Source organism: Tiliqua scincoides, chromosome 3, assembly GCF_035046505.1.
Source record: "Tiliqua scincoides isolate rTilSci1 chromosome 3, rTilSci1.hap2, whole genome shotgun sequence".
Lineage (NCBI taxonomy): Eukaryota > Metazoa > Chordata > Lepidosauria > Squamata > Scincidae > Tiliqua > Tiliqua scincoides.
The window spans coordinates 170,579,041-170,603,647 of NC_089823.1; the positions used below are offsets into that span (position 1 = coordinate 170,579,041).

Consider the following 24,607-nt stretch of genomic DNA (forward strand, 5'->3'; position numbering starts at 1 on the left):
ACATACATTGGTCAGGTGAATACAATATGTAATGGAAAATCATAGTTTCCTGCTATGCGAACAAGCCTGGAAGAGTCAAAAGCTCAGATAAGAAGTGCAAGAAGAGAAGAATGCAAAGCATAGTTCCATGTCACATTCACATTTAGACTAGCCTCAAACTGTGGTTTCAGATCCTGGTTTGTTATCTAATACTAATTTGAATAAACCATAATTCCTCGAGTTCAACAGAACAAAACAGGAGAACAAAAAGTTATCATTAAAATTCTAAAAGGGTGATTGTCAATGAACTTTCTCAACAGCTTTACAAATGTAATGAAATGGCCTTTGCTGTTAAGCTGAGGGGAAAAAAATTCAGAAGGCACTGTGAACAGTATATAATATCAGTTGCAAGAAAAGCCATCACTGATGTCACAAATTTGATGTTCACAAAAACCTTTTCCAGGCATTCTGCTCCCAGATAGAGAGAATGTGCTGCTTCCTTCAGGCCCATTTAAATAAAATGGTGGGACACTTTTAAATAAAGTGTGGGACACTTCCTGTTTTGTTGAAAATGAATTCAGAGGGAGAAGTTTAGAGGCTATATTTTTCGCTCTGGGTTTTCTGGAGGGAGCACAAGTGTGACAACAAAAGCAGGTCAAGATCTGTATCAGGTAGTGGATCATGTTAGGTCAGGGATGTCAAACTCATTTCATACAGCAGGCTGTATAGCATTCATGATGCCTGCTGAGGACCAGAAGTGATGTCATTAAGCAGGAGGTGGCGTCACGTCATTAAGCAGGACATGACCAGAAATAAGCACTTTTTCTCACTTAGGAACTCATTAGCTGCAAATATCAGAAAAGAAAATACACGAACCTTGGTCATACTTTCAAGATATGGGAGAGTTCAATTATCATGCTGGCTGTCCTTTCAGCAGTGACATCTCAGCACAGCTCAACAGCTGGGAGCCACTGATGGTGGTTCTGGGAGAGTTCCCAGGTCTTATGTTTGACCCCCTGGGTTAAGCCATACTGCTCTGTGCCACCAGTCTACTCTATCCCCTTCAGCCTCAATCTTTTTAAAATTGAATGGGAGGTGACAGAGATGGAGGAACTAATGTGTTGGTAAGTCTCTGTGTGTGTGCGTGCACACGTGTGTGTTAAAGGAGAAAAAGTCCAACTCTGTACAATATACTTAATACCTTAATATTAAACAATTAAAGAAAGTTCACACATGTTTAATAAAAAGCTCTTCAGTGACAGCTTCATCCTTTAAGTGTCAGCTGAATGTCAGTGACATTTTCTTTCCTACAGAAAAGATTTACCAATCAATTTTAAGGTAAAAATGAGTATATCAACCTAAAAATGTCATCGCATAGGTCTTGCACATATGCTGTACACCTTTTCTGCCCTTACTTTCATAGGTTACCAATTATACTTTTTTCTAGTCACTCAGGCTGTGCTGTACTATAACTTCGTAAGTTAAATTTTTCTCCAATAGTTTTCCTCCAAGAAAATCAGAACAAATAAGTGGCTTTCCTGCTGATCCTTTATTTGTCCTATTAAGTGATAGTTCTGTGGCTATCACTAACATTGTAGCAGATTATCTTTCCGCTGTCTCTAAGTTAAAATTCCCCTCCTGATTTTATATAGTTTCCTCACCCTCTGTTTGTCTTTCCTCTTTATTTATTTGTCGTATTTTCCCCCCCTGGTATATAGTCACCCGTTGGCTCTGTTTTGCCGTTGTGTATTGTTGATTGTGCTTTTGATGCCAATAAAGGTTTCAGACTTGAACAAGTGGCTTTCAAGGCAACCATCAAGTGGTTTTAAAAGAAATTTATTTATGTAAATGTTTTTTGCAGGGTTTCTTTTCCTTCAAAAATGTATTTTTAAGAATCTCAAACATAAGGAATGTGTGGTTTCTCCCCCCCCACACACACACTTTCTTCCCTTTGACCATGTACCCCATTCCCCCTTGCAAAATAGCCTTGGTCTTACTGAGGTCCCCAGAACTTTAAGTATCATGAAAGACATTGGCACAAGCTTGGATGGTCACCATTCAGCTGAAATGAATTATATATTGCTGCACAAAGTGATTGCATTGTATGTTGGTGGTAGACTCCCTTCCCTGGTTCTAGCTGGGGTCAGTCATCATAAGAACATAAGAACATAAGAACAGCCCCACTGGATCAGGCCATAGGCCCATCTAGTCCAGCTTCCTGTATCTCACAGTGGCCCACCAAATGCCCCAGGGAGCACACCAGATAACAAGAGACCTCATCCTGGTGCTCTCCCCTACATCTGGCATTCTGACTTAACCCATTCCTAAAATCAGGAGGTTGCGCATACACATCATGGCTTGTACCCCATAATGGATTTTTCCTCCAGAAACTCATCCAATCCCCTTTTAAAGGCGTCTAGGCTAGACGCCAGCACCACATCCTGTGGCAAGGAATTCCACAGACCGACCACGCGCTGAGTAAAGAAATATTTTCTTTTGTCTGTCCTAACCCGCCCAACACTCAATTTTAGTGGATGTCCCCTGGTTCTGGTATTATGTGAGAGTGTAAAGAGCATCTCCCTATCCACTCTGTCCATCCCCTGCATAATTTTGTATGTCTCAATCATGTCCCCCCTCAAGCGTCTCTTTTCTAGGCTGAAGAGGCCCAAACGCCGTAGCCTTTCCTCATAAGGAAGGTGCCCCAGCCCCATCCTGGGTAAGCAGCAATCAACTGGCAGTTACCACTAATCAGTTTCTTGGGAACCTCCCTGCTCAGATGCACAGAGGGGAGCTTAATTCTTTTTTTTCTTGGTTAAAGGATTGAAAGGAACAACAAGAGAAAAAAATGTCCCTCTGAAAGTAGGAGCAGCAAATCACATAGGATGTCTGAATCAGGATTTTTTCTGTTCTCAGAAGGGACAGCCCTCAGAGAGGACCTCCCACCCCTTTCATCAGGTAAATGCTGATAGAATATATGCAGACACAGGAAATCTTCCAGAGGACGACTGACACTGTCAGAAGAGAGATTAGCATGGTTTTTGAAAGAAACCCCCACACTGGAGTGAATATGTGGTTCCAAGTCCTACATGTGTTGACACGCATAGATGAAGCTCTCATATGCAATTTGTCATGGAACAATTGCACATTTTGCCATGGAACAATTGGGCAAGGTCTTGAAAGATCACAATCACTTGTCTAAAAACTTTCATTTGCTGAAGGAAGGGTGTGATAGTGAAAAACATCTTTAAAACAAGTTCTACTGTACAGTGCATTTCATTTCTTGAATTTCATTCAATGTTTTTATTTAAATTAAAATGCAAAAAGCATTGTGAATGTGCAAATAAGTAATTATTTTTGTATACGCTGCAGGTATACTGCGACAAAACTAAACACCTACATCTACCTAAACCAGAAACCTCCTCTGGTTCCATACAGCTCCACTAAAAAATTAAATGAATTTTTGCCATCAGAAAAGTACTGCACTCTCTGAAACAAACACAAGATTAAAGAATCTGCTCTTTCAAATTTGATTTAGGAGATTAGAATATATGCAGAAAAGTGTACTCAAGAATGCCAAACCTTGGGACATTTTCCTGTTCTTTTTCATGCATAGAAAAATAGATACTTGTACTTATGTAGAGAATTTCCATATCTATTGGAATTCTACTGGGGTATGTAAAATGCCCAACTTCTCACTTCATGCTAAGCAATTTCACTAGTTTCAGAAACTCTTCCCTAGGGTATTTTGGGGACATTTCTTTCTATCAGGAGCCTCCAAATTCATCTCAACATTTTGTTACAGCATCTTTGTCCTGCATCTTTTCAATATTGGTTACTATGCAAAATGTATTTTCACGAGTCCCATACTCTCAGCAGGACATCCAGTGTTGGTGAGGCAACACCATAACAAGCCAGTGGTGGCACAACTTAACAAAAAACCTTCAAAAATGGTTTCTGCAGTTCCACACAGTAAATGTATATTTTAGAAGTGGGTATTTACTCTGGGAAATCCACTTGCAGCTTAGTACAGAAAATGTACAGATGAAGTATTTCTGAAGTATTATACCTTAAGAAGCTTTGCATGCAGAAGTAATGTGTAGGCAGCTTCAGTGTAGTTATCACATTCTTTGTGCAGGTCACAAAGCTTGTACAAATACCTATGGTAACGAAAGAAAATTCATTCTTTAGATGTCACAAGTAATCTTGGTTGAAAATTCCTATGCTCAAATAGTATAATACACCTGGGGTTTTTTTTATTGCCTTTTTAAATCTGTACTTCGTTGTAGCCAAAAACTATTTAGGCCACAGCATGCCAAGAAAGTCAGCAATAAACAATAATATATTGCTGCATTTTGGAAGATCATACCTCAGTGATACACACACACACACACACACACACACACACACACACACATATCACTATCATAATTATGGAATAATTAAATCGCTTTCCATTCAGTGAAATTAAAGGTGAGAAGGGTTGAAACATATAAATGGCAATAGGGAAACTTCAGAAGGGTGAAAGATGTTTTCTCAAATTGTTGCCTTTCTCATGAGGCACTGAAAAAAATAAAGTGGAATAAAATATTTTTTGTAATTGGCAGTGTGTTTGGAAGATACAAATTTAAAGACTCTAAAGAAATTAAATTAAATGAAATTGTTTCATTACACCAGTGGTTCTCACACATTTAGCACCAAGACCCACTCTTTAGAATGAGAATCTGTTAGGACCCACCAGAAGTGATGTCATGACTGGAAGTGACATCATCAAGCAGGAAAAATTTTAACAATCCTAGGATGCAATCCTACCCATACTTACCCAGGAGTAAGTCTCATTAACTATCATTGTTAAAAGAATATACATCAGGGGTGTCAAACTCATTTCATACCAATGAGGGCCAAATAGCATTCATGATGCCTGCTGAGGGCCGGAGGTGATGTCATTACACAGGAAGAGATGTCATTAAACAGGTCAAAACCAGAAATAAACACTCTGTTCTCGTGTAGGAACTCATTGGCTGATAATGACAGGAGAGAAAATACAGAAATCTTGATCATATTTCAAGATATGGGAGAGTCCAATTATCATGCTGGCCACCCTTTTAGCAGTGTCACCACAGCATTGCTCAGGAGCTGAGAGTCCAAGGGCCAGATAAAAAGCTTCTGGCGGCCGCATCCGGCCCCCGGGCCTTATGTTTGACACCCCTGATATATATAGTAGCTTGTTCAGATCTGTAACATTTCACCAAATGCAGTCACATACCATGTGGCTAATCAAGTCTAATAAATTAAAATGTCTAATAGATTAAAAGTCTAATAGATTAAATGTGGTTGTATCATGTCTAATAGACTAAAAATAAAATATTGAAATGAATGGGGACCCACCTGAAAATGGTTCGCGACCCACCTAGTGGGTCCTGACTCACAGTTTGAGAAACACTGCATTACACGGCATTACATTCAGCACCTCTAGTGGCTGAATGCAGTATATACTGATGCTGGGAGACCTGGAAGTGCATCTTTAGAGCTATTTTTAGCCCTGAGAGGCTTGGAAATGGCATGGTTTTGCAGCACAAAGTTAGGTAACCTGATTTTTCTATTTAAAGTTATTTAAACTGGGTCCAGGGTACCCATGAATTTTGGTATCTGGGGGGCAGGGTTCTGCTCCAGAACCCTGTGGACACAAAGGTCTAAACTATATACTGAAAAAAATCAGGATGCAAGTATAACAATAAAAAATAAAAAAAATCATTTGTTTGGCTGCCAAGAGAAAATGAGGAATGAATGCCCCTCCCCCAAAACAGAAGGGGAAAAATTCACTAATCAAAGGGCTGATTCAGTGAAGAAAAAGTGATGCAAGGGCCAATGCCAAGCAGCTGAAGCAGCTTTGAAAGAGAGGAACAAGAAGACAATTATAATTAAAAGGGGCCAGAAGCAGAAAGAAGCCTTAATAGCATTTTGCCAGTCCATCCCAGATATGTTGACGGCTGCAACAGCTTTTTCAATTTTTTTAAAAAAGTCTCAATTCTCAAGTCTGAAGAAGCACAATTGAACAAGATGGAAATCACTGAAGTTCGCAACCATTTAGCAACCACAACTGGGTTCTCAATAAAAATCAGTGAACAAATGATGTCCTTTCTGAGCGAACACAAGGTGTGAACACCAGGTAAGTTTGTTCCCTTACCTTGGAGCTGCATTGCCCTTACCTTGGTGCTGGAAAGTTGGTTAGGATTGCACCCTATATCTTATATTTTAAAAACCAAGCAAAACTATAGAATTCCAAGGGCCATGTATTTCTCTTCACAGAATATAGGTTTAACTTTGTTTTCATTATCTTCAAATAGAGCTTGGTTATCCTTTGCAAATAGTGCACTGAGCACATGGTAATGGGATGCATGTAATTTAGGGCGCAATCCTAACCCACGCTGGAGCAGGCAAGCCAGGAGGCTTGTGCTGCATCCAACGCGGGATTGCAGCGAGCAGCGCTTCAGCCAAGGACAAGGGGAAGCTCTTCCCCTTACCCATGGGTAAGGGCTGAGCGCCCCTATGGGTCTCCTCAGACCTGTGCCACCTCTGGAGGTGGCGCAAGTCCAAGGAGAGCGGAGTGACTTGAAGCCGCTCTGCTCGCCCCGGGGGCAGGGATTGGGATCTGGCATAAATGCCAGGTCCCAGCCCTGCCCCTGGCTCCCCGCACGCCCGCCCCGGGGCCTTCCCTTCCCCCACCCAGTAACACCCCCTCCTGCCCCCTCCCCACGCCTACCTTTGCTGCTTATGTCGGCGCGCTCGTGCCAACACAAGCGGTGGCATGGGAGACGTGGTGGAGGCTTCTGCATCCGTCCACATGCTCCCGCCTAAGGAGGCACAAACGTGCTTTACAGCACATTTGCAACCCTCCAGGGCCACCTATACCGGTATAACTGCCGGTTAGGATTGCGCCCTTACTTACTTATAGTATTTTTATCCTACCAAAGCAGCAAAATGTTCCTTGGATTTCTGCAAACTCTCGCCCCTCCCCCCACTTAAACATAACAATGACTAATAAAGGTCATATATACAAACCTTATGTACATTTCTTCTCTTTCAATCTCTTTGTAGAAATTCTGGAACAAAAACATATTAAGTGCGCTTTAGATAACTCAATTTCACAGTGAGCCATATATGTATTAAACACATTAGAATTTCATAACTTCACATTAGCCTCCCAACTGCAATACGAAGCTTGATCCTGGTAAAGGAACTCGTTGTCTTTTCTAACTACAGAGTCCCAAAACAATGCACTATTTGTTTTCCTAGGTGAACCATATGAAGTTTTACATCGGAGGACAAACGTAGGGAAACACTACCATACAGTACTTTGCATACTTGATTTGCTATAGAAATTATTCACAACAACAAGGGATACCTTCCTTCTCTTCCTAAGGAATAACTTGATGAATGCTTCCAGTCTTTAATATAAAATGGAATTCAAAAGGAAGCATTAAGCAGGAATAATGAAAATGCATTAAAGGTCAGAGCCACAAACTAAAAGATTTAAACAGAACACAGACTGTACAAACTATTAACACAACATTACATTGCTTAACCTCAGCAGGTTGCTTCAGGTAACCACTAAAATGAAACAGACCCATGGCCTCCTTCATCTGAACTAACATATCTACAATCATTGGGGCTGCCTGCACAAATCCTGTATCATTTTAATTAGAACTGTAATAGTTATTTCTACAAAGCTGTGATAAGGAATTCCTTTTTTTGTATGATCCCTGTAAATCAGTGGTCACCAAACTCACAACTACTGTACTGTGCTAAACCGGGCCCCGTTTGGACCAGCACTTACCATTCTGCAACACAGTTCACAAGAAGCCCCTCAGTCTTCCTGTGTGATGCTCTGGGCAACTGCATCTGTAGCCCACTGTCCCAACAGGTGTTGTGCCCAGATTTCTGGGCAGACGCAACTGCCCAGACAATGGAGGGGCTTCTTATGAGCAGTGTGGTAGAACGGTAGAGGGAGGACACCAGGAAGGGAGGGCACCAGGATGAGGTCTCTTGTTATCCGGTGTGCTCCCTGGGGCATTTGGTGAGCCGCTGTGAGATACAGGAAGCTGAACTAGATGGGCCTATGGCCTGATCCAGTGGGGCTGTTCTTATGTTCTTAACGGTAAGCGGTGCTCACAGTGGGGAGGGATTCAATGTCATGCCGGATCTGGCCTGTGGGCCATGGTTTGGCAAATGCTGCTGTAAATCAAATGACTTACTGCACTTCTGCATTTGAAGAAACCATGTGAAGAGCACAGTACAAAGACAGATGATCTGCTTTCTGCTCGTTTTTAGTGAGCAGTGAGCCGATCAAAATAACTTGTGTTTGTGGTAGGTTGGATGGAGGTAGTAATGGCAGGGTGAAGGCTACACCACATTCGCTGCCCTCTCACCCCACCCCCCGGTAATCCTCTGCTGATGCAACCTGTATCAGCTAGGTTCTAGCCCAGGGGTGCCCAAACCCCGGCCCAGGGGCCACTTGCAGCCCTCGGGGGCTCCCAATCAGGCCCTCGGGGAGCACCCAGTCTCCAATGAGCCTCTGGCCCTCCAGAGACTTGCTGGAGTCTGTGCTGGCCCGATGCAACTGCTCTCAGCATAAGGATGACTGTTCAACCTCTCACCTGAGCTGTGGGATGAGGGCTCCCTCCACTACTTGCTGTTTCATGTCTGTGATGCAGCAGTGGCAGCAAAGGAAAGGTTGGCCTTGCTTTGTGCAAGGACTTTTGTATGTGCAAGGACTTGAGCTACTGCAAGACCTTCATTCATTCATATAAGTTCCATCTCTAATAAATTCATTTATGTAAATTTATTCAAATTTTAAATGTAAATTAATTCTTTTTTCCCCCGGCCCCTGACACAGTGTCAGAGAGATGACGTGGCCCTCCTGCCAAAATGTTTGGACACCCCTGTTCTAGCTTCACAGATGGGCCATCCCTGTTGGTAACAGTGGGAAAATTATTTCAGGAACATCAGTGGACAAAGTTGAATTGAAATTTACAAGGGTGCTGGTGTGGCCTCAGAGATTTTACATACAAATCGCATACATGGACAAAGGATAAATGACTAACAGACACTGGTTGAGAACATGTTGCATGGGGTTTAAACTAGACAATGTTTTTGAAACACAATGGTAAACAGAAAAAAGGCTGTAAATAATTGCAGACCCATGGGATATTTGGCTGCCTCACATATACCACTGTTTCCATTGCAGTTATACTGATAAGATGTGCCAAGGCAGAATAAAACTGTAAGCTAGACAAAGGTGTTACATTGCAACAATATCAGATGAGTCAATTTATGCTCTCAAATGTTTTCATGCATTTCCTTTTTACTTTAGTGGGAATTGTGTGAATGTGTATTTGAAAGCTATTTGGCTCAATGACAATTATGAAATTTACCATATGCAAATATTTCAATCATATTCAGAATAAGGAGTCTTCACAGTTTTGAAAGACAACCTTTTGCATAAATGAAGAAAGAGAAGAACTGTGTTCAGAGAAATTAACATGTTTTCTCTGGATTGAGAAATCTTTTATTTCCTGCCTTACCTGTTAAGAAGTGCACTGACCAGACTCAGGTTTTGCATTACAAAAAATAACATTTTGACTGGGAGGTTGAAAAACATGTTGTAATTCCAACATATTTACCCATATAATGAAGGAATTACAAGTCTTTTGTACTTTGACTGTAAATTATATAGTGTCATGCATAAGAGAATGAATCAACTTTTTTTCTTCTAAAAAAAGAACTTGAGCTCCATAAAACCACAAACCTGCCATTTTTAATGGACACTGTAAAAGAAAGATTGACTAGAGCGCTCACCACTTCTGGTGCTCAAACTAATTATATAAACAGATCATTTTGAATAAATATTAAGATTTTTATTGACAGATAACTAGTAATATTAGTTCTAGGTAACTGACAACAGCTGGTATGGTACTGTGCAATCCTATAGGTCTTGGAGGTAGGTTCCTTTGTACTCAGTGGGACTTCTGAGTGGACATGCTTAGGACCGTGCTTAATTTGTTCTGTACTATTAATGTGCCATGCAAAACACATCCTGGAAGTGACATCATGTGACGATGCCACATGATGGGATGATGTTTTCTTCACCCTGGGTGCTGCTGCCCCTCACAACTCCACTGCTCTGCTGCCTTGTTGTTGCATCTGCCTGATACGGCTCCAGTTATACCTGCCCTCAGGACTGCGTGGGGAAGGGGCAAGACACTCAACTCTCCCCCACCCATCCCAAAGATTTAAAATATTATCATTTCATGTCTTTTCAATTTCATGTGTAAACAATAAGAGCAATTAATAGTTTTATTAGCTATTAAGGGTGCAAACCGAAAAAGGAGATGGGCCGACACAAGACCCTTGCGCCAGCCCACAGCTGTCGCAAAAGTGCCGTAAAGTACTCTCGCGCTGCCAGGAGAGGAGGGAGGCCGGCGCAAGGACACATGCCAGGCTTCCCGCACCAATGCAGGCTCTGGGGAAAGGTAGGTTTGTGTTGGCTGAGCTTGGCCAGTGAATGGATCTGGGGAGGCATGGGGGGAGCAGGGAGGAGGTGAGAGGGAGCCATTTTGGGGCAGGGGGAGGGCAGGCAGTGGGCATTCCCAGGGGTGGGCAGCCAGGGAGCGGGAGGTGGGGCCAGGACCCTTCGGTCCACGGCAGTCACAGGCTGCTTAGATTTGCACCACCTCCAAAGGTGGCATGGATCCAAGTAGCTCCACTGAGACTGAAGTGGCTCTCCCCTGGGTAAGGAGAAATGTTTTCCCTTGCCCCTAGCTGAGCCTCTGGCTGCCTGAAACTTGAGCTGCTTACAGCGCAGGCATGCTGGCCTGCCTGCTCCAGCGCAAGTAGGATTGCTCTGTAAGGGTTTAAGTTTTTATGTTATCATAAACTTGGGCTAGAACTACGTGAGGCCTCCCTGTGGGGGAGGGGAAGGGAGGGGAGGGCCCACCCAGCCTTTTTGAGGGGGACCCCTTGTGGAGGCCTCAGACTTGTTCCCCACAAGAAGGGGGGGTTGCGTCACCCGGTTCCCCTTCTTTGGGTTGGCAGCATTCATTAGTCAGGAGCAGGGGCTGCTTACCATAACTCCTCCCCTTTCACTCTCTGTTTCCCTCCCACCTCCTCTCACCTGGAGTTGCCAGGGTTGTTCCTGAGAGGGCTAGGAAAGCTGCTGCCTCTGCTCTGGTCCAGAAGCCTCCTCCCTGGGTAAGCTGGGGACTCGGGGGAGGAGGGGAACCCTGACACACTACATATTCCACAGACTTTTACAATGGAAAATGCACAAGGTGGTTTGTTTCTTCAAAAACCAACCACAGGTGCTTCAATTCAGGTCAGTTCCATGGCATAAGGGGAGGATGGGTGTTTGTGTCCCATAACAATTCTCCTACTTGGATACTCCCCTGAAACTCCTATTAGGATAATTTTACACTAAGAAGTGTAATTAGCAGCTTAAGTGGAGATTCAAGCTGAGGGGAATTGTTATGGAGGCAAGAGTTAAACCTCCTGAAGCAGGGCAGCTCCATTAGGGTTTTTATGAAGAAAAAGACTTGCAGACTTTCAACTAAGTCCACCTAATGTGTAGCTTGACTCTCGCTGGTCTCCATTTCATCATTAGCTAAATGGAAATTAGATGTACAATTTTTTATTTTACAGAGTTCTGTTGGAATGAGGAGAAAAAGTTTCATTGTGGATACACTTCAAAGTAGTCCATGTTACTACTGTGTATGCACGTAAGGTACTGCAAAGTTAAGCAAAAAACTGCAACCTACCATAACTACCAATGTATCAAAAATCTTCTGCACAACATCACAAAAAAAAGCTTTCATTCTCCCTTTTAATTAGGGGCTGCACACCTAATGTTATGACTCGTCACCCTAAAATCTATAGCTTCCTTAACAAGGTAGTCACAAAATGAGATCTCTGCTTCTCATTAGGATATATTTAAAAATTCAGCATCCATTCTAAATTTAGCCAGCTCATTTTTTCTCACTCACCAGTACGTTGACAGTACAGCTCATACGGTTCTCTTTGTTTTCATCATGCATAATAGTTCTGTAATCGAGAAGTCTCTCCATTAGCCGAACCACAAGCTTAACAAAAGTTTCACCAGTTTTGGCAAGGTACTTGTGTTTTCTGCAGTGCTCCAGGAGACTAGAAAAAGAAAAACATTATAAAAACCTTGTTAATCACACTTGGGAGCAGGCATTTCACCAAGGTGTAATTTTAAATATTTTGTATCATTAACATATTTTAATTATTGCTAGGCTCCAAAGTTCACTGTAGCCTAATTGGTATCTCTTTGAACTATGTTCCAACACAAATCCCACTGCTAACCCACACTTACATTTTGTCAAATAACACTTTATATTGTTCATCTCCTCTGCCTCCTTCAACTTCATGATCCAGCTTTGTGATGATCTCATTTTCAAACTATAATTAAACAGAGCAAGCGTAAATAATGATCAAAGAAAATATTTCATTTTATTACTGCCAAAATCAATGGGTCATAGATTTGTTGAAGCCCACAATGAGATATTTAAACACTGTTTTTAAGCTTGATTGACTTTTAACAGTTTGAGATTTCTGGTATTAGGCTATGTATGCTGCTGCCCTATGAGGGTCTTTCAATTCAGGAAATATTCGATTATGTTGTTAAATGGAGCTTAGACAATTGCTTTTAGAAAATCTAAATAAGGTGGTTGATTACAGGAATAAGGGGCGGGAGGGGATCAGAACAAGGCACACAGTGTCCTTTACCATAATTATAACAGCGACAAATGCAAGTAGTTTGAAAGCACCATTACTGATGATATATAACACCTTAAGTTGTTCTGCCAATTGCATCATTCAGTTGGATGAGCATCTCAGCATCTATTTGGACTAGAGAATTTGGCTCACCTCAGAACACATCTGATCGCTTCAAAGTCATTTATTTGGGGGAGCAAATTTGGAAGCTGAAGTGGAAAATGCTAGTAATGAAGTTAACAACAGGGTGTAACATGATTGTAGTGATAAAGGAAATAATACTTCTTGCTGAAGCAGACTAAATTGGATGGGGACAGTATCATGATAAGTTACTGAAGCAAGAAGTTCTCAGTAAGATTTTAGACATCTCATAGTAGTGTACAGAAAGATATAGAACAACCATCAATCAATTAAAAAAAATTAAAATGAATGTTTAAAGGATCTGGACGGTTTCCCTTATATTTTTAAGGTTTCACCCAGTAACAACAATACCACCATCTGTGGAAAAATAGTGGGAACAGAAACCAGAAGAAAATTGTCGAAAATGAGCAGATGATGCTGTGGGACTTCAACACTCAAACAGATAAGAAGATAAAGCATAATATGTAGGACATAATTGGATTGAAAAAAGAACAAGTAAATGTATTGATGTGGCAATCCTTGGAGACAATGGAATTGAAGAAAATGAACTGGAAAAGGCTACTTAATACAAAGATTTAGAAACTGAAATTCAGCATCTATGGAGAAAGAAAGCAACAAAACTCGCAGCAGTGAGCACTAGTTGCAACTCCAAGGGTCCTAAAGAAACATCTGGGCAATGCTGGCATAGATAGGATAACAGCTGGACAGTTGCAAAAATCCACACTACTGGGAACATGCCACATATTTTGATGATACTTCACTAGTTCCTACATTCTTGGCTAGAATTCAAACTAGTGAGAGTCCCCCCCCCCCCCAAAAAAATGCCAGTCCAAACACCTGGTTGACTAGGAAGGTTTATATATTGTACATCCCTTTCTGAATGTGTAAATGCTTGACATGTATTATCTTGATGTACTCCTTACAGCCAGTTGCATAGCTGAGGGGGGGTCACAGGAGAGCCCTGTGACCCTATGAGGGGGGCAATGCCACCCCCACTGCGCCTGCTGGGGTGCTGCCTCCCGTTGCGCATCCCCACGACCCCTCTGAACATGAGTGGATGTGTGTTCTGGTTACATGAGAAGGGTGCTCTGATGCCCTCAGAACACAAATCTGCATTGACTTGTAAAGGCAAATCAGGCTTAGGAAGGCGGTCAAGGTTTGCCATATGCCACTGCCACTGTACCTATCCCCATTCTGGGCATGATCTGCCCTCTGCCCTGCCCTACCCTGTCACCACCCTATTCTTCCCACCTGCTCTATAGTGGAGTCAAGTCTGCGACAGCCACAAACTGCATTATCCCACCAGAATGTATGTTAGGATTGGACCCTCAGTGAGTTTACTGAAGAGAAGAGATTCAAGCAGTTCAAAAAAGTTCTGATGTTCAACTCAGTCTTGTAGCTATTACACCACACCAGCTGTACATCAGTTAAACGATTCCAATTATGTGCACACTCATTTGTGTACTTATTCATATCAACTGCAGATGTCTGAATTCAATAGTCCGATTCAATGATACACTAAAATCTGTCAGGACCAACCGGAAGTGATGTCATGGCTGGAAGTGACATCATCAAGCAGGGAAATTTTTAATAATCCTAGGCTGCAATCCTACCCACACTTGCCCAGGAGTAAGTCCCATTGACTATCATTGTTAACAGTATATACATAGTAACCTGCTAAAAGTACAGATCTGTAACATTTCCCCAAATGCAGCATCAAGTCTAATATATTAAAAATAAAATATTGAAATGAATGGGAACCCAGCTGAAATTGGCTCACAACCCACCTAGTGGGTCCTGACCCACAGTCTGAGAAACACTGGTTTAGACAATTGTGAAGGATTCTCATTGAATCTTGAGCTCAAGAGAAGGAGAGTGAAAGCTTATGCTTTCACTTAAGAATAAACCAGAGTTCTGTGTTAAATACAGCCTTGGGTAAATGTGTTTTGTTTAGTCTGTTAAAACAAACCAGATTCAGACCATAGTTCGATATCATGGTTCAGTGGTTCTCACACATTTAGCATCGGGACCCTAGAATAAGAATTTGTCAGGACCCACCGGAAGTGACATCATCAAGCAGGAACATTTTTTACAATCCTAGGCTGCAATCCTACCCACACTTACCCAGGAGTAAGTCCCATTGACTATCATTGTTAAAGGAATATACATAGTAGCTTGTTAAAAGTACAGGACTGTAACATTTCTCCAAATGCAGTCACATAACATGGGTAGCATCAAGTCTAATATATTAAAAATAAAATATTGAAAAGAATGGGGACCTACCTGAAATTGGCTTGCAACCCACCTAGTGGGGCCTGAGCCACAGTTTGAGAAACACTGTCTTGGTTTATTAACAAACTATAATTTTGTTAATTCAGGTGTATAAAGAAAGAGGAGAGTGGAGTAGGAACATGTGAGTGCAAAGTTTGCTCTTGCTCAGCCACAATGTTCTAATCTAAACTGTGGTTGTCATTCTAAAAAGTGGATCCTGGTGCTAAAAGTTTGAGAACCACTGGTCTAAACAATGGCTTTAGATCTTACCCAAAATGATCCAGTGAGACTTATTTCTAAATTAGCATAATAGAATTGGGCTGTCAAATCCTAGTTGTTAGACTGTCAACAGAATAAAATAATCATTTTTTAATTCGTTCAAGGAATGGATACTTCTGCTAATTTGAATATATGTGTAAATCTGCAGCCTGCTCCTGATTTCACTATATGTATAGGTAAGTGGAAAGAAATATAATTTCATAGCTCCCACGTTATCTACCAGGAGTTAGAGAGTTAAAAAGTAGCAGGCAATTTTCAATTATAAGACTTGCTCAGCAGTTTTATTTTTCAAAAAAGTTTTTGTTTCCCAAAGCCTCCTCTGGGGTAGAATATTACAGACTTCAATACAACTGTGGCATGAACAGGAAAACTGGCTTTATCACTGTATAGAAAGGTTCTTTTTTCCTCTCGCCATTGGTGCCAAATGAATAGCAAGGTCACTGATCTAATCTTTCCAAGCCAGATGTAGCATTACTTTCTCTCTGCATGGACACTGCTCTCTTAAGGCCTCAGCCTTTGAAGTAGACACTTGCACAAGTTTGTATCTACGTATTACGGGATACACAGCAGATGTCAGTGCTCAAAATCACAGTCTACTATATTTATGAAACTAAACATGGTTTCAACTTAAACATTGTATTTGCAAAACATTGTTCTGCACCCAGATCATATTCCTGGTGGGAAAGGAAATTTTTCAAATGTTAATCAAATCTCAAGTGTGCATCCTATCATAATAAATTATAAAAATGTGTCTAATATGAACAATTCAAAATGTTTGCAGATTTGGGGCTCATTGTCACTGAGACAATAAGATGCATATACATTAGAGGCAGGATTCTCTTGAAGTGAAAACTAGTTGGATATAAGAAGAACATAAGAAGAGCTCCGCTGGATCAGGCTAAAGGCCCACCTAGTCCAGCTTCCTATATATCACAGTGGTTCCATTAAATACCTCAGGGAGCACATAACAAGAGAGCTGCATCCTGGTGTCCTCCCTTGCATCTGGCATTCTGAGGCGTTCCAGACAGTGTAAAAAGGTCTCTATTTGGCCTTACAATCAAATCTGAAAAGACTTTAAAACTCATTTCACAGCCTCAGGAGGAGGGGGGTATAAAGGGATGACAACACAATCAAGGATTTACAAATGCAATGTTACTGATAGTACAAAGCAATGAAATTATATGGCAAGCATATGAGCTCCTACTATGTGGGACAATAAATACACAATAATAAAACACATATGTTTAAGCAACTATACGGTAGAGAGCACTCAAAAAGAGATTTAGCTCCAGTAAAAACTCTAGCAAGGTTCTCTTCACGTAACACATGAATATTTCTTCACAAAGGAATATTTTTTTAAGATCTCACATTTAGGGACATAAAGTGGATGTAAATTATTTGATACAAATTAAATTTTTGGAGTCCAGACACTTTTGCAGTAGCCATAACCTACCAAAGTCATTTGGGACCTAACTGTAGCGAGTTAGCAAGATCCTCCAAATGAAAGAATTTACTCTCATCACAACATTTGAACTGCAGAAAAATTTCTTAAGGAATTTCAGAGCACAATCCTAAGATTGCATTGGGCTGGCGCATGTCCCTTGCCAAGCCCCATGGGGATCTGGAGGGGTGTGGGGAGGGCGGGGAGAAGGCAGGAAGGTGGTGTCCTGGGAAAGGGGGAGGGCAGGCAACAGGTGGGCCCATAGACAGGCACTGGGGCAAGGACTTGGCACCTCTTTCAGTGGAGCAGATCCAAGTAGACCCATTGGAGCTACAGCGACTCTCCCCAGGGTAAGGGGAAGCAATTCCCTTTGACCCGGGTTACGTTGCTTTCCACCTGAAACTTATGTTTGATATGGGGCAGGCATGCCAGCTTCTCCGTTCCAGCACAAGTTAGAATTATGCTGTCAGATATTTATTATTTAATCACAACACTTTCAACACCCTGATATGTCTGCTTTAAAGTGTTCCAAAATATACAAGTTGGTCATTAAATGTGAGTGTATAACTTTGCGTGGCATTCATAGTGATTCCTGCAAGATGCAGGTCACTATGATGGGGGGGGGGGAGAGTCTACATATTGCAAGGCACCCTGGAGGGTTGCAGTGCATCTCTGTATACTCAGCATACAGGCATACTTTGTACTGTCTCAGGGGTGCCTTCCCAGTAAGAGGCCAGATAGAATTTTTTGCAACAGCATCCCTATATTATTCAAAAAATTTTATGTTCTGATGGGAATGAATTGCATCTCTTTATTTATAAGGAAGAAAGTAAAAAAGCAAAATTTTATTACACTGCTCTTATTAGGGAGATAGACAGACATTCAAAATCCTTCAGGATATCCCTTGCATCTAGTCAGAAGGAATTATACCTCCCTGTATGCACCATGCCAGATATTCTTTCCAAGTAATCTCATATGCTCTGATAGTATGCTGCTACCAAGATAAAAAAGGGTATCCAGGACCTCATCCAAATAGCGAAACCAACAATTTCAACTTAACTATCAGGGTGTCAGATGAAAAATCTCAGCTGTGGTTGAAGAACTGGTCCCTAACATAGAAGGTCTAGGCATATAATTAACTTCTAGTGCCACTAGACTAACAGAAGCAGCAAGTCTCCTTGACAAGTGAGAAGCTATCAGAATCACCTCTGTATGCTGCACTCTTATTTTTTGGATAAAGTTCAACAGGATATACAGAAGTGCTGTTGGTCACTGTTCTAGTGCATTTGCACTCATGGCATATTTGTGCTTGAAGTATAACATGAACCACTCCATTTCTGCTCTCCTACATCGCAGACGCACCAAATATGGACCCCAACCATTTGGCAATTTGGAGAAAGGTTCTCCAAAGAAAGAGCTTGCTTCAGTTCCAAGATGGATGTCCAGCTTGGATTATATGCCACCAACTTTGTTACACCTGCAAGAAGATCCACTCTGATCCATAGATAGAATGTGCTGCACCACCCACCAGACTGTCCATTTCTGGACAAGTGATCTGAAATCAATGGCCAAGACCAGAATGAAACAGAGCAAAGGAAAAGACAGATGAAGATCCATACCAGTGAATTGGGTTAAGCTGAACAATTACAAGAGAAAATGCTTATATTAGCAGCCCATTCCTATCCAAACCCCCTTCCTACTGATACAGCTGGGGCACCGGAGCACATGCTGCGTCCTGGGGGGGGAGGGCGGAACAGTCCTGGAGGTCTCCTCCAAGCAAGGGAACATTTGTTCCCTTGCCCAGGAAAAAGCCTTTACTGCCCTGATAGGATTTTCATGGCTGAATGGACCCAAGTAGGTGAGGGTGACTGGTGGGTCAGGAAGGGGTATAGGATATAGGTGAACTGCTGTTGCCAATATCTACCCCCTTTCTGCCCTGGATACCCCCCCCCACATCCCTGCTCGGTCCCCATCCTGTTCCACCTATTGCCCTTGCCAACTTACCAGCGTCAGGGCTCCTGCCACTACTTAGGCGGTGCTGTATGGTTCACTATGTTTGTGAATGCCATAAAGTGCACTTTGCTGCTGGAATGCAAGTTCCAGTGATGCAGCTGGCCCACAGGATTGAGCAAAAGAGTCTGTTCAGACTCTCCCCCTTCAGTGATGTTCCAGCTGTGTGCAATCTTAGAAAAGAGGGCAAGACAGAAGGAGAATGCGGCCCCAACAGGTCAGAAACTACAAAAGCAAATTCCAAGATAGGTGCTTGATTTATCCAATGGAGCATATTGCACTGAACAAATCAGGCAACAGGGATGCACTACATTCCTGTACAGCACCAAAACTTCCTGATGACATTGACCTTTCCTTGTGAGAGATTAGAGGCTTTTTGTAAGCGTGCACGACTTGCTGCACCCCATTTGAGCACAGGGGAGAGAACAGCTGAAGGAGATAGCTGACAGCCAACATTCTTGCACATGAGAAGGCAGAAAGAGGAAATGGGAACAGATTACCGTGAAGCCTTCCATCTCCTGTCCAAGGCCTCTGGGGGCTTAAGAAGAGTTTTGCTCTTCCAACTCCTTCAACGCCAGGATACACACTGTATCTTAAATGAACCTGTTATGTGTACTAACAAACATTTTAGTGTTCAAAAAGTGAGTAATGGGGATGTGTGTGAGTTGTGATATTTTGTTTCCTTACTTGTTTTTGTTTTTCAACAACAAAAACATATTGTTTTAAAAAGAGGACAGTAGCATATGGTGCTTCAGTAACATCAACCAAAGGAAGCAGAGAGGAAAATGTGTAAATCATCGTAGCTTCACTTCTTGCATACATACCTGCTTTTTTTTGGGGGGGGGGGAGTGGTCAGCTTTATGGGCTTTCAAACAGATGAAGCCCACTCCTAATGACTCTCTTGTCTACAAACATGAAGCTGAAACTCACCAACTATCAAATGACTACACAGTGAACTATCTGGCTCTTATGATCATACAACTCTGGATCTGGGTCTCTATGCACCCAATTTAATAAATTTATGCTTCTGCTGTTTATAAAAAAAAGTTAAGCCTGGAAAGATACTACAAAACGAAAAAAATCCACAAAACCGATTAAAATGCAACTGCAAGATAAATTGTTATTTGGCCTTCTGTGCCCCCAATGAGGCAATGCAATTCTTTAATGTAATAAATGTACTGGTTGGAGAAAGGAAATTAAAATGAGGAGGAGGAAAAATCCAATCCACCGCCTTGTCATGCAAGCTCAGAGGTGCATCCCTGTAGTGCAAGGGCATGCCAAGCAGTAGTTTAAAGCAGTATAGTAAAGAAGAAAGCCACAAATCTTCACGGATTCTTTAATGAGGTCCAAAAATGAAATTGCCTTCCTTGACACTTGCTGCAGAAATTATCCTCTGGCTGATTTTCCATTCGTTTGAGGTTGCTAGTAAGTAGAAAGGAAATTTATTTGTTAGAAAGGATCTCTAACATTATGATGACACCCAAACCACTCAATCATGTGAAAATGAATATGCAGATTGCTTAAAGTTCTGCTTAGGGATGCTGCAGCCATGTTGGTCTCATGGAGGAGACAAAATGAAGCAAATATGGCACCTTTGGAAGGCAGAAGTATTGGGGGGGTATGCTTTTGAGCCACAAATATGAGTTTGGTGTTTAATGAGTTTGAAACTCTCATCTTCCACCAAGGGCAGATCTCACAGCTGCTATAGCTACTTGTCAGGTGCAGATCAGGTGTTGTCAGTCCCACTGTTTCCAAATGGGGCCCAACAGGTTGGCAACCTTCTCGAAAGACTATGGTATAAGCCTACAGCACCAGGTATTTCTAGGTGGTCTCCCATCCAAGTACTAACCAGGCCTGACCCTGCTTAGCTTCCAAGATCAGCTGAGATCAGGCATGTGCAGCCCAACAAGGGAAACAGTAAGGCAGGTGTGAGGGAGTGGTACCCTAGTTCCAGAAAAATCTTCTGCTTTTCCACCTCTTGATTCGACTTATTTACAGGGTTCACTTATGAACTCAGTATGAAAGACAGGGTTCCTTGTGAACTTAAAAGTTAAACTTGAAAACAAAAATGAGTCTGTAAAGAAATGTAACTAGTGATGCATCTCAAAGTACACTCCCAACACGTAATGAGTTACTATTGCATCAGTATACCACAAAGAAGTATACTGTCCTGCTTCTACACCCCTTTTCCCATAACTCACCCTTGCAATGTCTGCAGCAAGAGTTGAATGGAGTGCATTAGCCTGGTGGAAGTCTCCTCTTCCAAGATATTATGATTATTAAGAATATTTACATATCACTTTTCAATTTTAAAAAGTTCACAGAGTGGTTTACATAGAAAAACACATAATAAATGGGAGTCCCTGTTCCAAAGGGGCTCACAATCTTACAAAACTGGAAAAAAAACCTAACAAACTTCAGCAACAGAAAAGATACTATGCTGGGGTGAAAAGGGACATGGGCTCCCCTGTTAAACATAAGAGGACCGCCACTTCAAAAGTCGCCCTTTTTGCTCAGTTAGCAGAAGTTGCTGCCAGCCAGCACTTACCAGGACACCTTCATATCACTTCCAGTGAGATTGCTTTGTCCCTTCTTCTTTCTCTTATTTCCTTTCATTTGCCTACTTGGCTCTCATCTTTGCATTATCCTTCTCTCTATCACTGTTTTGCCCTAGTTACGATCACTTCGGCAGCCCCCATCTGGCAACTTCTTTCATTTGACTTATCCTAAAATGACGTATGCATTTATAGTCCCCCATTTTGTGTTTCTCCCATCTTTACAAACATTCTGCTTCTCCCCTTTTAAAAATTACTCCTTTCCTATCCCCAACTTTTCCCCACTTTGTAAAGAAAAACATCATAATCAACTTTCATCTAGTCCTTGTCATTTTGACCAACCTTTGTGTCCATACTTGATTTGTTGTTGCTACTTTTAATCCTTTTACTTGTGTGTCAGAATAAAGACAACCAAAAACAATCCTTCCCATGAAGTTCAGTGTAAACAGACCAGAAGAACAGGGAGATGTAAATATCAAAAGGTGTGGTGTCTTGTCACAAAGTTGCTTTGAAGCATCTGTAGGTTTTTGTTGTTGTTGTTGTTGTTGTTTAAATAAGGCCAACAGCCCAATTGTATGATTTTCCCTGCCACAGCTTGCAGCTGCACCAAAACAGGCTGTAATGCATGCTATGGGAGGGGGCTGGTTGGGAGGCTTGGGACTGGAAAGGTTGAGTAGGATGGGAAACTGAAAGCAATGACAACTTTGCCACTATTCCACAAGTGCTATGGACAACAGAGATGGTCTCAGGAATTGGCAGCGGGTCCTTCTGATGGTCCTGGACCCTCAGCAGCTACCCAATACTGTTAAAAGAGGCATATCTAGGGTGGAGCTGGAGAGGCATGTGCCCCAGGCGCCACACTGGGAGGTGGGTGAATGATGCCCCCAGGCTCTGCCCAGTCAACTCAAAGCACTGCAGGTTTCATAGCACCTCCTCCCAGCTTCAGGAAAGGCTCAGAGCTTTTCCCAATGCTGGGAGAAGGTATGCAAAGCCCCACCCTCAGGGAAAATGTCACAATGTTCTCCCCAAACATGAGGCACTGCAGGCAGCCTTTACCGATGCTTGAAGAAGGCACAGGAAGAAGCTGGGGCAGTGACAATGAGTGATGCCCTGACAACACTTCCCCTGGTGTTGGGGTGAGGTGTTACACCTCTGGCTGTTAACACCAACCCTGGATATATTACCTGTCACTACAAAAAATTCCTACAAAGTTTGTGGAATCAAAATTCACACAACCACCACCACATGAGTAATCAACACACTCTTGGGGTTTTAAAGCATGGCATTTTTCAGGTCCACACTACTGCACTTCAAACACAAAGTCCTCACATCTGAAGGAAAATAATTTTGGGAAAACATGATGAATATGTACAACTATTAAACAACAAACTGAGCAGCAAGAAAGACACTCCAATTTCATACAACCAAAAACAGTATTTTACACTCAGAAATTATATTTTCCAAACTTATTTGCCTGAGGAAGTGCTTTTACATTATTCAGTAATGGATTTTCAATGGCAAAAACTCTATTAAGTGCAGAGTTAAGGAATATTGTTTGGACAATTTAAATGGCCTAAAGCATGAACACACAAAATTGAGTGATTCCTGTCTCCTGTGGATGGCCATCAGAAAAAATTTAAATTCCACAAAATAGATAACTGATTATTAAGTGAAGTTATTAAGGTGCTTACTTAATAGCCAAGGGAAAACATGAAAATATGAAAATACAATGAAAACACTTAATTAAGCTATAATCTTTCCAATTAATTAAGTGATAGTATGATGGGTGAGAGAAGGATATAACATTCAACTCCTGATTTTATTTAGCACTCGTGAACTTTACATGCAGTGTCTAATTAATTATTTCTCTGAGTGATAGATACTGAGTGTGATAGGTAGGAACACAGCACGGAAAGCTTGATGAATGTGCCAACGGTGTGTGCTGATGAGGTAACAGAAGAGTTAGGTTGCTAAGAGATTCTGATTAAGAAGCAGAGCCAGGAAGCAAACTTAGAATTTAAATACACACCCACAATTTTTCTCCCACACAAACATATTTGCTTGCTTATTGTTCGTCCTTACGATTTTGTTTTACTTGATGATTTTGTCTTATTGCAGGTCAGTACAGTACTGACTTTGTTTTTAACTGATTGCATTTTTAATTGGAATTGTAATTCACCTTGAGCTCCCCCCCAAGGGAAGAACGTAGGATCTTTTTTTTTAAAAATGTGTCACTTATCAACCAAGCTAACCAAGCTCAAGCCAGGCCTTTAGACCGAAACTACAGGGCTGTCCTTGGGCCTTTTTGTTGCAAGACCCAGGCCCTTATTATTTTATTTCTCAGATGTTTTTAGAAGAGCATATAAATTTACTGCATAACCTCCACCAGGTTAGTTCTACATACATAAAACAACACAGCAGAAGACGTGAAACCTAGCCACAAAATAAAAATGATAACAGGCATATGATGTTTGCCATCTAATTTGTTTTCATTTTCTACATCTTATCTTTAATGACAAGTCAATAAAATTTATCCTTCATCACGGTTAGACATTATTGCAGTGTGGTTTACAAAAATCATTATGTTCCATGATTTGATTCAACATGATGCGTGAAAACCTTGTTTTTCTGAGAGCTATATATCTAGTGGTGCTAAAATTTCTCCCTTTGCCAGCAATTTTCAATTTATTTTGCAAATAAAACAACTCAATCAGAAACTATTCAGAAGAATACAAGTGCTATTGTTAATGTATCATCCAATAATCATGGCTATGGCTGGGGCGGGGAAGAACATTTGTTACTGTCCACATGGCAGAGCTATAATCTCTGATCACAAAGCCGGGAAAAAGATGTTGAGCTAAGAAATTCATGTTCTCACCTCTTTAGAGGAAGGTAAGTTTTAAGTATCTATCATCTCTTTAAATCTATCTGATTCATCCAAGTCCCTTAATTGTGAGCGACAGGTGTGAAGGACAGCTGGATGTTAGGTACTGGAAAAAGATGAATATGTATAGTCAATTTATTCAAGCTGGCTTGCACCTCCCAAAAGAACTCTAGGATTATTGCTTTTCAGTGCCCCTTTGTGCACCAATATTTACATACCACCCCATATGACTTGAGATTTAAGTATTTAATTAGGCCTTCT

The 24,607-nt window shown here is 41.5% G+C and overlaps 1 protein-coding gene across 3 annotated transcripts in view; it reads right to left on the reverse strand.

Moving 5' to 3' along the window:
* The window catches only part of DOCK1 (dedicator of cytokinesis 1), a 484,421-nt gene that overhangs the window by 90,141 nt on the left and 369,673 nt on the right, over positions 1 to 24,607 (reverse strand). For 2 of the 3 annotated variants that reach the window (XM_066618882.1, XM_066618881.1), the window contains exons 34-37: positions 12,365 to 12,450; positions 12,015 to 12,171; positions 7,039 to 7,079; positions 4,046 to 4,136 (exon numbers count right to left, since the gene is read on the reverse strand). In XM_066618882.1, coding sequence (XP_066474979.1) covers positions 4,046 to 4,136; positions 7,039 to 7,079; positions 12,015 to 12,171; positions 12,365 to 12,450 — 375 coding nt within the window. Of the gene's footprint in view, positions 1 to 4,045; positions 4,137 to 7,038; positions 7,080 to 12,014; positions 12,172 to 12,364; positions 12,451 to 20,267; positions 20,330 to 24,607 lie in introns of those variants that run through there. The other variant, XM_066618883.1, reaches the window with a different exon arrangement.